This window comes from Pteropus medius, unplaced genomic scaffold (genome assembly GCF_902729225.1).
Source record: "Pteropus medius unplaced genomic scaffold, Ma_sr-lr_union100, whole genome shotgun sequence".
NCBI lineage: Eukaryota > Metazoa > Chordata > Mammalia > Chiroptera > Pteropodidae > Pteropus > Pteropus medius.
The window spans coordinates 2,253,041-2,269,005 of NW_024354500.1; the positions used below are offsets into that span (position 1 = coordinate 2,253,041).

The 15,965-nt window shown below is 37.9% G+C and overlaps 1 protein-coding gene across 10 annotated transcripts in view; it reads right to left on the minus strand.

The window, feature by feature from the left end:
- Nucleotides 1–15,965, minus strand: part of KLHL32 (kelch like family member 32) — a 184,215-nt gene that overhangs the window by 140,991 nt on the left and 27,259 nt on the right. For all 10 annotated transcript variants that reach the window (XR_005650746.1, XR_005650747.1, XM_039853189.1 and 7 more), the window contains 2 exons: nt 10,768–10,855; nt 2,916–3,096 (listed from right to left, as the gene is read on the minus strand). Coding sequence is in view for 7 of the 10 variants with exons in the window: in XM_039853189.1 (XP_039709123.1) it covers nt 2,916–3,096; nt 10,768–10,790 (204 nt within the window). In the remaining 3 variants the exon portion in view is untranslated. The remainder of the gene's footprint in view (nt 1–2,915; nt 3,097–10,767; nt 10,856–15,965) is intronic.

Sequence of the window (15,965 nt, forward strand, 5' to 3'; positions counted from 1 at the left end):
ATCAACAGACAGCTGGGTTGTTCCCATGCCCTGGCTGTCATGAATAATGCTGCAGTGAACACAGGGGTGTAGATAGCTCCTTGAGATCCTAATTTAATTTCTTTTGGATGTATACCCAGAAGTGGAAATGCTGGATCACATGGCAGTTATATTTTTAATTTTCTGAGGAACCGCCACACTATTTCACCTCCATAGTGGCTGTACCAAGCTACATTCCCACCAAGAGCATCCTATTCAGCACTTGTTATCTTCCTGTCTTTTTGATAATAGCTATTCTAACAAGTGTGAGGTACTATCTGAGTGTGATTTTGATTTGTATTTCCCTGATAATTAGCAATGTTGAGGACCTTTTTATATATCTGTTGGCCATCTGTATGTCTTCTTTGGGAAAATGTGTATTCAGTTCTACGCATTTTTTTAAATTGGATTACTTAGGTTTTCTTTTTTCCCCCCTTTTTTCTTCTTTTTCTTTTTTGCTATTGAGCTGTGCATATTTTGGACATGAACTCTTTACCAGATTTGCAAATATCTCCTCCCTTTCCATAGGCTGCATTTTTATTTTGTTGATTTTCACCTTCTTGAGGGAAACAAGTTATAGTTTTAAGATTTCAGAAAAAGGGAGCCTTGCACATAAATTTAGGGAGATGATAGAGGGTGAAGCCTTTGTGAAGGACTTCACACCTGTTGTTGGTTGTGATACATCTTGGAGATGAACTGGGTAGATTAAGAAAAAAAATGAGAAGTTACAGGTGGAAGAAACAGCCCCTAGCAAGGCTGAGAAGTAGAAAGGCCCTCAGATGCAATAGAATGTGTTTGGAGAACAGTGATGGAAGAACAAAGATGAGGATGAAGGTACATTACAGGAGTCTGGCAGACAGGCAGTGAGGAGCTCTGAGGATCAGAGGAGGGGAGTGAAAGTAATTATGCAGTCATCTGCACAATAATTTGCAAAGGGACAACTCAAGGAGGAGAAAAGTTAGATGGCTACTAGAATGTTCCAAGCAAGAAGGAAGGACGTATCAGATTCAGAAAATGAAAAGATGAGAAAGGATAGAACCAAAAAGTTATTTTGATCCATCAAAAGGTGAGTGAGTTTGCAGCTAGGTGAGCCTAAAGACAAACTCTCCTTTCTTCCCACAAACATCCAGGCAGAGCATGACCAGGAATCACAAGTAGTCCAAGGAGCAAAACAGGTAATGTTTACTGAAGGTCTCTTGCGGGTCAGACACAACACTTAGTGCATTATATACCTCATCTCATTTAAATCTCTATATCAAGCCATTCTGAGCAGTGTGCTTTATGATTATCGATTTACAAATGAAAAAAACACAGGTTCACATAAGTAAGATGACTTGTCTATGCTCAAAGAATAGTGAAGAGGATAAATAACCCAACAAATATTGATTAGAATAGCACCTACTATTTGTCAGAGACCGTGGGAAACAAAGACAGATACAGTTTCTGCAGCTGTATTCAAACTGAGATTTGACTAAGCTCCTTCCCTTTCTTTCTTCCGACACTGCTTCTCACTCTCAGAAAAGAAGCCCCTGGTCTGACTTAGTTACAGCCTTTGACTAATGCCATGTTGTGCCCACGCCACTGATACCAAATCTAATTTTAATTCTTTTAAAAATCATTATTACTTGGCGGAAGAATGTGTTTTCATCCTTTCTTTTAAAATGTTGATGATCACAAGAAGTCACAGTGCTTTGAGCTCAACTGCTCATTATTTATATTTTAATCAAGAAAAGCTAATACCAACTCTCAGATCAATGTAAAAGAACAGTTGACATAAAAACTCGGGCTTTCTCCTCACTCTTGCAGTCCCACCTTCCCTGAATCAAAACAACTACGTTAGATTCAAAATAATCTGCTAGATAGCACAACACAGAGTACAAAAATCCATCAAAGTACTTAATTCATTTGAACAGATCACACCAGAAAAAAAATCCATGAATAATTTGCATATTTTTAAATGTAGGATATTAAGAATGAAAATATACATGAATTCTATGACAATTAGATAACATTTCTTCATTCACTTAATATTTATGGAACATTTTACTAAGCCTAAGGCAACATTATAAGGCTTGTGAGAAAAATACAAATTACTAAAACAGGATACTGTTCCCAGCTGTTTCAGTGTGGGAGAGCATAAGACACAAGGAAGACAAACATAGTTCTAGTTAGAACATGTGGTTGTTAGGAGACAATTCTCTATAGGTCTCTTGCATCTCTGCCTGTATTGTGAATGAGGCACTGACTACTTTGCTCTGAACTCTCTTTTCAAGGATATTTCTATAGCCTTGGATGACTGAGTGGTATCTCCCTTTGAAGCAAAGAGCAGTTAATCATGGAAGATAATGTCTGTTTGTAGAGCTAAGGGTAGGCATGCTTGCTGTCCAGTATCACATCTCTCTCCAGAGCAAAGGACAGACATGTTTTCTACCCATTTTAAAAGATTCAGGATCTCTAAGGTCAAAGATCCTCTCCTCTAATGCAATCCACTTTCTGTGCAGTAATGAGACCTGGTCCTCTTCATGTCACCCTGTGGGAATTAAGGCTTGGGGAAGATGTACAAATAAGCTGAGACTCAGATACTGCTGTTGCTGTGAGTAACAAACTGTCCCTTCTGTCTGACTTAGGAGTCTCATGTCTTCTACTGGTATCTGTAAAACTGGTAGACTAACTTTCTGGCTTGCAGGTAGGATAAGTTACAGATGGAGGGACAATCAGATATCCAGCCAAAGGAGGATCCCAACAGGGCCCCAACCTCATTCTGCCCAGGAAAGAACCCCAACATTCACAGCTCTACAGACTATCATCTAATTGGCTGATAGTTGTGTGACATTTCAGGAAACTTTACTTCTGTTTATTGATATCTCAAGAGAAACAAACAAACAACTCTGACTTACCCGAAAATAGTCACTGCAAGCTGCTAGGACTGCCTTGTGAGCATGGAATTTCTGTTCCTCAGCAATCAGGGTGACATCGCAGAGGATGCCGTCACTTCTCTGTTGATTCAGCGCTGCTAGGACACTATCATTGTGAGATTCCGAGTGGCAGAGCCTCTGGCCTGTCAGCATTTCTTGAATACTATGAATGAGAGCAATCGAGTCAGTGTTCTTCCTCTCACCCGCACTGGCTGCCCCTACGCCACCTCACTCCTGCAACACCCTCTAGTGAATACGGATTCCAACACACTGTAGGAGTGGGACTTATACAGTTCCCCATTTTCTTTCTCTCCACCATGTTCTTGCTCTGCTTTTTTCTAACTCTCTCTTTTCCTAACCCCTTCAGGGTTCTTTTTCTTTCCTACTAGTGCTTCTCCTTCTGAATTTGTGTTTCCATCTGTGTCTCTAGCCCTCTATTGTCCCCTCAGTATGCGCACATCTCGAGTGAATGCATATCTGGATGTGTGTACATCTGTGTGTGACTCTCTCCATTCTGTGACCCCAACCCTAACTCTCCGTTTCCTTCTCTAGCTTTGTTACACCTGTGTGGGGTTAGCACAGACTCAGAACATAATCGCTGCCATACACTGTTCCAGCACAGAACCCACAGGACCTGCGTGACTCACCAGAGATACTGGAAGTTACCAAGTCTCCCCACAAGACACAATACTCCATTAATAAATAAAACAAAACTGAGAAAGTGTTGGTTAGAGGAAAAAACAGCTGCCGGTGACCATTCCACGTAGAAAGTAATTAGTTAAATCATAGTGGCTTATTATTAAACTTGGGGACAAGTTTACACCACAAGGAGAATATCAAAAGAAATGCCATTTTAAGTGAAAAAATTTAAGGCTGCAAGTAAAATATATCGATATTTTATCTTTCAATGTCTTTATGTGGTCATTGTACTATGTTTATGAATGACTATACAATTTTTTGTTTTGTTTTTTGAAATTGCTAAATTTACCCATTGTGAAACTTGCCCCCTCATTCCCTACCCCATTCTAAAATGCTCTTCCCATGTCCTTTCAAAATTCCTAGATAAAACTCCAGATTTTCTTATAATGTTAAAGTAATGTCATAAACACAAGCTGCAAACTGAATTTGTAGACAACTATGAACAATTCCAACTTAGATCTGTGAAATCTCCACAGTGTTCTAAAATCTCAGAACTATCACTGGACTAAGACAAATGAGTTGCAACAGTTGTAAATTATGCCCAGAACAAGAACAAAAGCCATCAACCTCCATTTCAGGCCTGCAGACTCTTCTCCAAGCTGAATGAAGATATCACGTGGATGTCTGAACATCGTCTCTCCAATCCTGACAACTTCTGCATCCAATCTCTCCCTCTGAGTGTGAAAGAACTACTCAGGGGGGCCAAGGATTTGCCCCTGGCCTAGACTGCAGAGTTAATTTATTTGACGGGGCTCTGCCCAGTCTATGGTGCCAGCTGACTGGTAAATTACAATTCAGCACAAATTGCACCACCTTAAAGCGAACCAAACGCTTCCTGTGAAATGCTAGTGTGCATCCAGCAAGCTTTATTGGACATTTTTGACTGGGAACCCTCAGAAATGTCAGAACTATTGAAAGAAAAACGAAAAAACTTGACAGGAGGTGATGATACAGGAAGTTCTCGTGGGAAGGTGGGAGGATTATTTTCAGTTGAAATGCAGCAGTAAGTTTTGAAATGGTTACTGTCATCGACTATTCATGTAGTGGCTCTAGCTATTAGCAGACTTCATCAGCAATTGAAAACCACATTCAGAAGCATAAATAACTTTTTAATACAAATTTCTATGCAAAGCCTAAAATGGAGATTAATTAGCATGGCACAATTAAAGAAATGGGAGGACAGAATAGAAATATTCTATCAGCTAAGTAATGTTTTGAAATACTTTTTAAAAACTCTTTCCTTAAAAAAGGATATTTTTATATATTTTACGAACACAAAACTCTTACTATGTTCCATGAATTATTCTTAGTGATTTATAATGATTAATTCATTTAACATTTATAACAAATCCCACAAGTCAGGTACTATTATTATCTCTATTTTATATATAAGAAAACCAAAGGTCCAAGATCAGTTGCTTTGAGAACCTACCACCAAGAACACAATAATATAATTCACCCTCCTGCTTAAACAAACAAACAAAAAAATGACAAAACAAAAAATTGATAATCTATAAAGATCTCAAAAATCTGTGATTGCAATGAGAAAAATCATAAGGTCCATGTTAATTGTATATTTATATTATGCACAGTTAATTTCAAAATCAAGGTTGCCTTTTAAAAATAATGTACATGAACATAATAACATGAGACAATGATAAGAAATCATGTTTCAAAACATTTATCTTAGCACTGTAACTAAGATAACTTTTGAAATAGAAAATAGATTTTATTATAACCTCAGAAAATTATTCGAAACTCTCATAACTTTTCTTCCTTTTAATATCACTTTAAATGTTTGATGTATTTTGCAATTTTTTGCGTAGTGGAACAGAATACTATATTAAAATAATCGCCTTAAAATGTTTCCTTACTCATTTTCCAAATATACTGCCACAATTCATGTCCTTTTATTATGACTGAATCAGTATTTGCATTTCAGATATCTATTGACAGAGAATAAATCTTGCTAGGGAAAGAACAGCTGTAAACTGAAACTGGCAAAGAATAAAGGGCTCAGCTCTGAAACAATTGTGATGCTGCAAAATTTCACAGGATCATTCAGCTGGGCTTGAAATATTCAAGCTTAAAGAAAACAACAGGCTAAATATTTAAGGCAAAACTTGGCACAAGATTTCAAACATTTTTGGAACCAATATGTTAGGAATCCTTAAAAACAGAAACAAATACTCCAACATTTGGCAAGAAATAAAGGCCTATTAATCAACGAGTCATTACTGAATTCTGAAAGTAACTTCTCACTCACTCTTAAATAAAAATCTGTAAAAAAAAAAAAAACCCCAATCCTCTAAATGTTAAAGCATATGTGGCCACAGAACACAGCTAGAAGGCAGCGGGCCCATTCAAAGTCAATAATCTTAAACCAGGAGGAAGTAAATGAAAGACTATACTGTACCATGTCTACATTAATATGGGGAGCAGACATATGCTTGCGAACAGCCCCCTTGGCATCTCTAACATATCAAATTAGCACACTAAACCTCCCAGCTTAGAGCAATGTTCTTCTATTATTTGGGAAACAAAGAAGAAAGGAAAATCATATTCCTAAAACATCCTAAATTAGTGAAAAAAAAACACACACAAAAATCCATAACACATGAGGCATATTTCCCAAGGGTAAACAGATTTGAGTGTTGTCCTAAAACTGGGAAAGGTCTTCCAAGAAAGCAATGCCCCACCTCAAAATTCGCAGGTGAGTACAGAGTGTGACCTGACTTCCCTAAGGCAATCCCAGCCAACTGCCTTTCCTCTGAGAGATCCCCTAGAACTGCACTGTCCAGTATAACAGCCACTGCACTGTCAGTACCAACCACTGAAATAAGGGCAGACAAAATTGAGATGTGCTGCAATTGTAAAATGCGCACTGGATGTCAGATGTAGTATGACAAAAAGAATGCAAAATATCTCGTTAATATTTTTATATTGATTACATGCTGAAATAATAATATTTTGGATATACTGGGTTAAACTATATAGCTAAAATGAACTTTCCCTGTTTCTTTTTGCCTTTTTTAAAAATGTGACTACTTAAAAATGTTTAATCATAAATATGCTCTGTATTATGGTTCTATTGGACAGTGTACAATTTCCCAGTGAGATGCGTCCCTTATTTCTTTCCACCTGAACTCTATAAGAGCTTCAGGCACCTGTCAGGCTGCCGATGAACATGGCTGTGCCAGTATCTCATGGGGCCCAGCCTCTGAGGGTACAATAGCAGAGGCTCCAGACTCCCTGAGCAGCAGACTGCTTTTTAGTTCTGCCAGGGAGCAACCATTTGATTGGCCTTGTGTCAGTATCCAGTAACAGAGAAAGAAATAAATGATGTCTTAGGGAACAGGGCTATTCATGACTTCAAGTCTTTAACTTTCAATTTGAAACTGATGGGGAAAACTAAAAAATCAAATGCAGTGCATGATGTTCATAACATGGTATGCCCCACTCACAGTGAAGCACTGCTTTAATGCAAATCAATACTTTCAGTTAGTAGAGTTAACATTTTTGATCACAGAAATCTCTCAGGGTCTCATTTTCATAGAAGAAATTTTGACTGAGTTCAGTCACTTTTTAAGATTTAAATTCCAAGACAGCATTTTTGTTTTTAAACATCCTGCATTTCAAATCTAAAAATTCAAGTCAGTTTCTATATCAATGTTTACCTAGTACTTAGGTATATAAAAATATACTGTAGTTTTTAAATAAGGCCACCAATAAGGTATTATATACTTATATTATCAAAAGCAGTCAAGTAGCATAAAAAGCCTAATTTTAAAAAAAAAAAATAGACTACTTTACACAATAAAGAAAAAGACTAGGAAAAAAACACCTGATAGTAATAGAATTACTCATGATTGTCTCAATTTCAGTATATTGATGAACTATCAATTGAGTACCCTAAAGACTTTAATTCCACAGCCAAAATATTTGTATGCAAATTAAATACAACCCCATTAATATTAAAACAATCCTATTTACTTAAGTGGGAAGGCTGTTGAAAGACCCCATAATGGAAATTTATTTTATTTTTTATAGAACACTTCATAATTTGCAAATACTTAAAAATGAATGCTAACTATTAATAGCAGTGGTTAAAATAATAAGTAAAGAAGACAACGTGCTTGGAGAATGATGAAGAAATAATGAAGACTATGCAGAAAGGAACTTAATTATATATGAACGGTTTCATTTCATTCCTTCCTTCATCCATTCACTCAACAAACATTTATTCATCCTTTGCCAGGTACTGTGCTAGGTCCTGGAGATATAATGGTAAATAAACCAAACTTGGTAGCAGCCCTTGTGGAACATTCAGTTTAGCATGGTGATTACACATTAATCAAATAATCTAGCCACCCTGAAGAAGTAATGCCGGAGCTGTGAGCTGAAGGATGAGAACAAGTTGCTGTGGAAAGAAGAGTTTTCCAGGTGGGGGAACAGCAAGTGCTATAATCCCATGACAGAAGGGAGCATGTCCTCACACAGAATGTTAATGGCTGGAACCCTGAGGAAAAGGGAGGCATGGTGCAGGATCTGGAGCTCACAAAGAGGTCTTGGCTAGTGGTGAAAATCTGTGACTCATCTCCATAGAAAGGGTAACGGAAGCATAGATGTGTCTCCAGAACACAGTTGAGAGACGATCAATAGTCATAGGTTGCTGAGAAGATAAGAATGACAGGATTCAAAACACAGAAGCAGGGCTGGGCTCAGTTGTGGGAAATAACTGCCCTTTGAGTAGCAGGAAAGAGAGAATAAGTGGACCAGAAATATAGGCATTTTCAGCTTGTTGCATCTAAAGATTTAGTGGACCATGTCAGCATGGAAACATGAATATCTGGGTTCATCTGAGTTGAGATTTTGTTAGGGAAATGCATCAAAAATTCAGGGAGCAAGATAAATTAAAAACTTAAAAGAGTGGTAGAATCTTAACTGGATAAGAAAGGAAATGAGGGAAAGAAAAGATTGCTGGATGGGTAGAAAGTAGCAGGACCAGTAGACGAGACATTGCAATGAGGTCAAAGTACAAGCATAGTGGAGGTAGCTAAACAGGTAAGCCAGAAGGAGAAGAGGTCCTGTGGCTTATCTAGTGGTTTCAGATTCAGAGCAACTACTAGGGATGCAAGGTGCAAGGTGTGACCATAGGAATTGGTGGCTCAGTGGAGGGAGAAGGTCTTTGGAGATAAGCAGTTTGAAGACCTAAGGCCACAAAGTTGGGCAGATTCTCCATGCAAACATTGAGGGCACTGGGAAGTTGTAGAGGATTTGTGATAAAGAACAAGACTGTAAGCCAGGAGCCAAATGCTCAGTAAATGAGGGAAAATGACGACTGCATTTGAAAGGAGGCGAGAGTGAGAGAGTTGAAGAACACCACCTTCAGAAGCAAATGTCTTTGTTGTTTTTGCTGTTGCTTTCTCAAATAACCAGTTTGAAGAGAAATGATCTAGAAGAAAAAAATTCCCCAAGGTGACAACAATCTCTCTACCCATGCCTAAAATGCATGAGATGTGAGGAAATTATAATGCTGCCACTTGAGAGGGCTGCAAGAGAAACGGTGCCTCAGGAGAGTGCAGGTCTCAATGATATCAGGACGGTGAGAGAGATGATAATAGTTCCACGGAACACAGAGGAAGGTGGGGAAGGGAGAGCTCTGCTGTCACGGTAGAGAAGGAGAGACCATTATGGAGATGACGGTGCTATGGAGGACAGATGGTGGTAAGACTGGAATTGATTGGTAAAAGCAGAGATAGAAGATTTAAAGTAAAAATATCATTTTGAGAAGAATGCATGTGGATCCTGGTAGCCAAAAATAAGTCACTTGGCTCAGGTGGTGGCAGATAGACAACATGGTCTCTACGTACTATACTGGCTGGATGCCAGATCTAGAGCAGGACTTCTCCATGTCACTGAAACTGATATTCAGGGTTAGATTATGTTTTTTTTGCTATGGAGAGTTGTCCTATGCATTTTAATATATGTAGCAGGATCCCTGGCCTCTACTCACTAGATGCCAACAAGACCCCCACCTACAGTGATAACCAAAAATGTTGCCAGATGTTGCAAAATGTACCATGAGGACGAACTCATTCCCCATTGAGAATCACTAATCTAGAGCAAGAGACTCACTTGGGGAGTGCAGAGGCACTATACTGGCTGTAGCAATGCCTCCACTTACGAACACATTGAGGGAATCAGTCATCTCTAATAGCTTCAGAGATGTGGAAGAAAGCTGGTCTCATTATTTCATAGACATATCTAATTCCCAATATTTAAAAAGAAGGTATTTCTCCACATTTGTCACCTCTCTTATTCTTTGCTCTGAAGATCCCATTGACTGTTTCCTCACAGTCTGATAAAGATTTGCCTCCACTGAGAATATTCAAAGGAATGCCCTGTGTTTTCTTATTGACTGCTCCTTAGTTTGAGGGATATGCCAAGCTTCTTCCTGCCCTCGGCATTTCCCCACATCATCTCATCCTGCAGATCTGATTATACAGCACTTTTTCAGGAAGACATTTATTCATTCTATTAATTCTGTACTTTTCCTTCAAAGCACTTTTCACAATTACATTTGCATTGTTACTGGTGTGATTTGTTTAATATGTTTCTCCTATAGAATATACATTTTATGAGGGTAATAACCTTATGTTTTATTCACTGCTGGATCCTCTGCAACAGGTAGAGTACTTGGCTCAATAAATACGTTAAATAAATAAATTACTAAAAGAAAATGTTATGAGTATTTTCAGAATACAGATCACATTCCCCAAAGTGACTGCTTTAAGGGGATGACAGTCATGTACGTGTACGTATAGTTTTCTGATTCTTTTTTAAATCACATACCTTTATAGCAGTATACCTTATGTTTGAGAGAGGTTAGCATCCTAAGTAAGAAAAAGTAGTATCATTCAAAGAATGATGAAGTGTTTCTAGGTCTGACCAGTAATTAGATCACAGCAGTTAGCCCTAGTGTTACCATACTAACTTTATACATACTCTGACTGGTTTGCGTAATTACTACAAATATGTGTTGTGCCCCTGCCCTGCACACAGTCCTAAAATATGCGGTGTGACTATTTCAGGGCTGACTACACCAAGCAAAGACATATCCTACAGGGCTGACCTGAGGCAGCGTTCAGACGGCATTCTCCAGCTGGGTTCTTCAGGGTCTCAGCCTCAGAAGTTCACAGAGGAATCAGCAAGCATTCCAGCTGAATAAAAAGACAAGAAAGAAAAGCACAGTGAGCTAAACGCAAAAAAAGCACACTCTGGGCCTTCATGATTCTAATGCCTTAGAATTGCCAAAGAGATTTATAGGCGAGGTATAACATGCTGACTGAATGTTCTTTTTAATAAACGATGGTTAAAATGTTTTTATGTGTTTTAAGTTTTTTGATTTATTGGAAATTCAGGGACTGAGGAAAAATATGTTTGAGAACCAACAATAACTAAATTCAGGATGCCAGTGAAAATATCAGATAGCCAAAGGGGGAAAAAAATCAGGTTTGATAAAATAGAGCTACAAAGGTCTAAACCATAAATACTAGCTGACCTATCCTTTGCAATTTTACTTTTCTTCAAAACATGAATATCAGTGAAATTAAGTTAAAACCAAGTGTGTTTTGGCTAAGTATCTATAGAAAGATGATTTTATGCTCAAGGAGCAGATTTCTAAAAACTAGATTAAAAAATAACATACAGAGAGGATGAACATTAGTAGAAAATGAAAAATAGATTCTAACAGGAGCTTTACGATTAGCATAATTGGAAATATATAATAGGATGAAGTTGTCAAGCTTGAAATTGCTCCTTGCCTATACACTCATTTAATCCCACCCTGGAACGCTCTAGCCCCCTCTCACAGCCTTTGTTTTCAACCACTGGTGTAACTCTAAACAGGAAAGTAAATTACTTGAACAGTCTGGGATGTGGACCATGTCTGTGCTTTACATGACTGTGCTTTACAGGTCTCATTAAAGGGTCTAGCTCCTATTTTCTAATACACTCGAGTGGCAAAATTATTTCTAATCTGGGTAATCTTAAACAGGCTCCCTTCTGTCTCAATTACATTTTGAAAAGCGATAACAGGGTAAAAACACTTACGAAAGAAATATTTCTGCTGATTTGTACAAAAGAGAGCACTATGTTTTCCAATCTAACTAAAACGCAGTATTTGTTGTATTGCATAGAAACCCTCGGTTGGTATGACTGTACAGTAATTCATGTGGATATGTCATAATTTGCTTTATGATATATCCCACTGTTATTGAACATCGAGTTGTTTTAAATATTTCACATACACTTGTTTTTCATTTTTTGTTTTCTTCAATTATTGAAAATAGGATGTCTGTACTTTCATTTATTTCTAATTTTAAGTTTGGACAAATTTAAAGATGAGCATTATTTCTCATTGATCCATTATGACTGAGCAGTACAGAGCCTGAAAATAATTCAAGGCTAAGAGACTTTCTTAGCAACCTATCACTGCTAGTTTCCTCTCAAAATCTAGGTTATAAACTCCAGGCTATTAGAGCCTAACACAAACACTAACAGAGGTGGTCATTTGAACTTTAAAATGGCAAAAGAATATTTATTATTATAGAGAGGTTAAAAAAACCTTAATCTTTTTGAAATTCTAATATTTTTAAAGCTCACAATTACTAAGCAAGTGAAAAACGAAAATACTTGAACACAAGCACTTCAATATTGCAACAGTCAATCTGAAAATCTAGATGGCTACCAAGTGACTACTGGGCGGGGAGTATATACAACATGCATACGCTGGATAAAGAGATAATTTACATTCCAGGCAGGACGGAGCAAGACGATGAGACTCCATCATACTACTCAGAATGGCACACAACTTAAAACTTATTAATTATTTCTAGAATTTTTCATTTAATATTTTTGGACCATAGTTTACTGTGAGAAACTAAAACCATAGAAAGTGAAACTGTAGATAAGTAGGACTACTGTATTTAAAATCAAAATATATAGATTATGTGAAAATTATAGAAGAAATATAGTCAATGAGTTCTTAACAATATAAGACACAAATATGTATATAATGATATAATGTGTTTCTCATAATCCTATGAGGGGGAAAAAATCAAAAGGCAAAAGGTTAAACATCTTTTTGCAGATTGGATCAGACCAAAGATCACGAGGACATACAGACAACCAGTGTAAACAGGCTCAGCACAAAAACCCCAGATAAATATTTTAACAGAGAGAAAGCAAACTCTTATTAAATTATTGAACACACTGTTTTGAAAAGGGTGATGTAACCATTCTCTTATAGTTCGGAAAGGAGAGCCAATATCCATAAAATCTATAGAAGCTCATGCAGCAGAGCTTCAAGGTCTTCTATACTATTCTACTTAACATTTTACATATTCAAAAGCATTAAGGACAGTGTTTGGTACACAGTGGTGTTAATAAACATTAGCTTGACTCTCTTCCGTCTCCTGGATAAAAATATAGAGGCGCATTCTGTAAAAGTATAGTTAAGAGCATAGCTGAGAGAGAAACTGAACATGTTAGATGACATGTTCATCAGAATCTAACATGAAAAGGTTAATAGGGCTCAAGATGTGTTTCTGTATTTCATTAAAAAAAATAATTACCAAAATGGAAGAAGTGTAGCTTATCGGCCACGTAAAAATTTTTAAAAACCTTAGTAATCTGTACAACTCTTGTCAAAAGAGCATGAGATAGAAGACAATTCATTAATATTGCCAATATATATTTACATATCAATAAGGAAAAAGATGAATCATGCCATAGGAAATAATGGACAAAGGGCATAAACAGAAAAATCACCAAAGTACAGATATAAAGGAACAGCAAACATATAAAAATGTTCCCTCTGGTTAGTAATAAGGATGCAAATAAATCAACAAGATACCTTTTCTTTCCAGTCACATCGACAAAGAATGATGATGGCCAATGGGAGCAAGGAAAATGATGTTTCTATATATTAGGCAGATGTTTAAACTGGTACAGGCATTCCAGAGGACAATTTGTAAATATGCATCGAAGGCCTTAAGTCGGCAAACCCTTTCATCTAGAAATTCCACATGTAGAAATCAACCCTATGGAACTAATCAGATAAGTATGCAAAGGTATATGTACGACAAGATCCACTAGAGTGGTGTTTATGCAAGTAAAAAATAGGAGCAATCTGTATGTTAAGGGATGTGTTAAACAGTGTATATCCTTAAATGGAGAACCAAGCAGTAATTTTGGATGATGGTATAGATATATACTTAATTAACATGAAAAAATACTTACATGCATGAAGAGAAAAACAATAATTAATACATAATATATTATGTAAAAGTACTTTTGTAAGAATATATATTTTAGATTTCAATATTAATTATCACCATGTGAAAGTTTTTTTAAAATTTTGGTTATCTGTATTTTATAATGTTTCTCCACTAATCATGTACTTTGTATGCGTGTCATTAAAAACAAGGTAAACAGGAAAAGGTTTTGTGTCCCAAGTCCAGTACTTATCAGACATATAACTTTAGGCGAATCAGTTAATTCCAAGACCCAGTTTCACCATATATAAAATTGATATAATAATAAACTATACTTTGTGGGACCAGTATGAGAATAAAACTAAAAGCAAAAGCATTTCGAAACTGTAGAGTACTCGATAAACATTGGCTGTTGTTACTAGCTGACAGAAAGTCTAATAAAAGACAACCCCATAAAGAGGCTGGGAGAAGAAATACAAACTAATGCACTCTCAGGTAACACGAAGAGAAGGGTCGGGGAAATGCTCATCCTCCTCCACCTACACAGGTCATCACGCATGTGGCAGTGTAGTTGTTTCTTAGTGTCACATTAAAGGGAAGGGGTGATGACGATGGTGCTGATAAAGATGACAGGACAACCTTTATTATGCACTTAATAAGTGTCCAGCATGGGAACTACTTCCCTTAATCTTATTTAATTCACCAGGCATCTTACTATCTATCCCCTTTTACGGATCAGGATACCAAGGCATAAGTAGGTCAAATAATTTGTTGAAAGCCACACAACTGGTAAGTGGTGAAACCAGGCTTCCAATCCAGCAGACTAGCTCCACATTCTTAAACACATCTAACACTAATAAAAGGAATGTATCCCAGGACAAAGTCATACCCTGGAGTGCTAATGAGACCAAGACCAAGAGCCATGGGCACCTTTCACCAGGGCCACAGAGCTAAGGCAACATCAACTTCGATTCTAAACAAAGAGAGTTTCCAATAATCTAGGCGAGCCAAAGGTAGAGTAAGTTACTATACAAGGTACTCTATCCACCACTGGAAGTTAAAAATGGGACCGTAACACATTCACGGTTGTTGTGAAAGGATCTCAAATGGCCGCAGGCCTGCCTGACCCATAGAAGCCAACAGCAGGGGATCAGGACTTGCAAGCACCACTGGCTGGTGTCTCCCAAGGAAGTCCCTGCTATGGGCTGAACTTGTGTCCCCCTTCCCCCAAGTTCACATGTTTAAGTGCTAACTCTCAGCCCCTTAGAATGTGATGACTGTTTTGGACACAGGGCCTTTAAAAAGGTAATTAAGGTAAAATGAGTTATATGGGTGAGCTCAAATCCGATATGACTAGTGTCCTTATAAGAAGAGATTAGGACACATGCAGGCACAGAGGAAACACCATGCGAGGACGTAGCAAGAAGGCAGCCATCTACAAACCAAGGAAAGAGGCCTCAGAAGAAGCCAACCCTGCCAACACCTTTATCTTGGACTGGCAGCCTCTGGAACCAACAAAAAATAAAATTTTGTTGTTTAAGCCATGCAGTCTATGGGACTTTGTTATAGCAGCCCTAACAAACTAATATAGCCTCCAAGGACAGGGAACAGCCCACTATGAGCCAGCCCTTGCCCTGGCTGCCTTCTCGCCATCACTCTGCTCTATAATTCAAATCGGCCTTCTCCTGCCACTGTTGACTAGACCTGCCAGTTTCTTCCACGCTTCTTCAGCTCACAGGCTGTGTCAGGCCCCCTGACCACATACTTCCAGGCCGGGGATAGCTGATGCTCTCCTCAAAGCTGAGTCGTGGATGACTTTGAGAAACCACCAGCCTTAGGGGCCCCCTAGACTAAGAGAGCTGCCTCTCAACTACTACTCCCTAGGAGCATCTGGCTTCTGCATTCCCTTTTGCAATCAGTGCTCACCTTATGCTGGTGCTAAAACCCACCACTCTTCGAGGAAATTCCCTCTGGGAAGTTGCTTAGACTCTTGGGCATAGTTTGTTTTACCACAGTCTTCTCCTCCCCAGGTTGCATAAGCACTGTGGGGGCT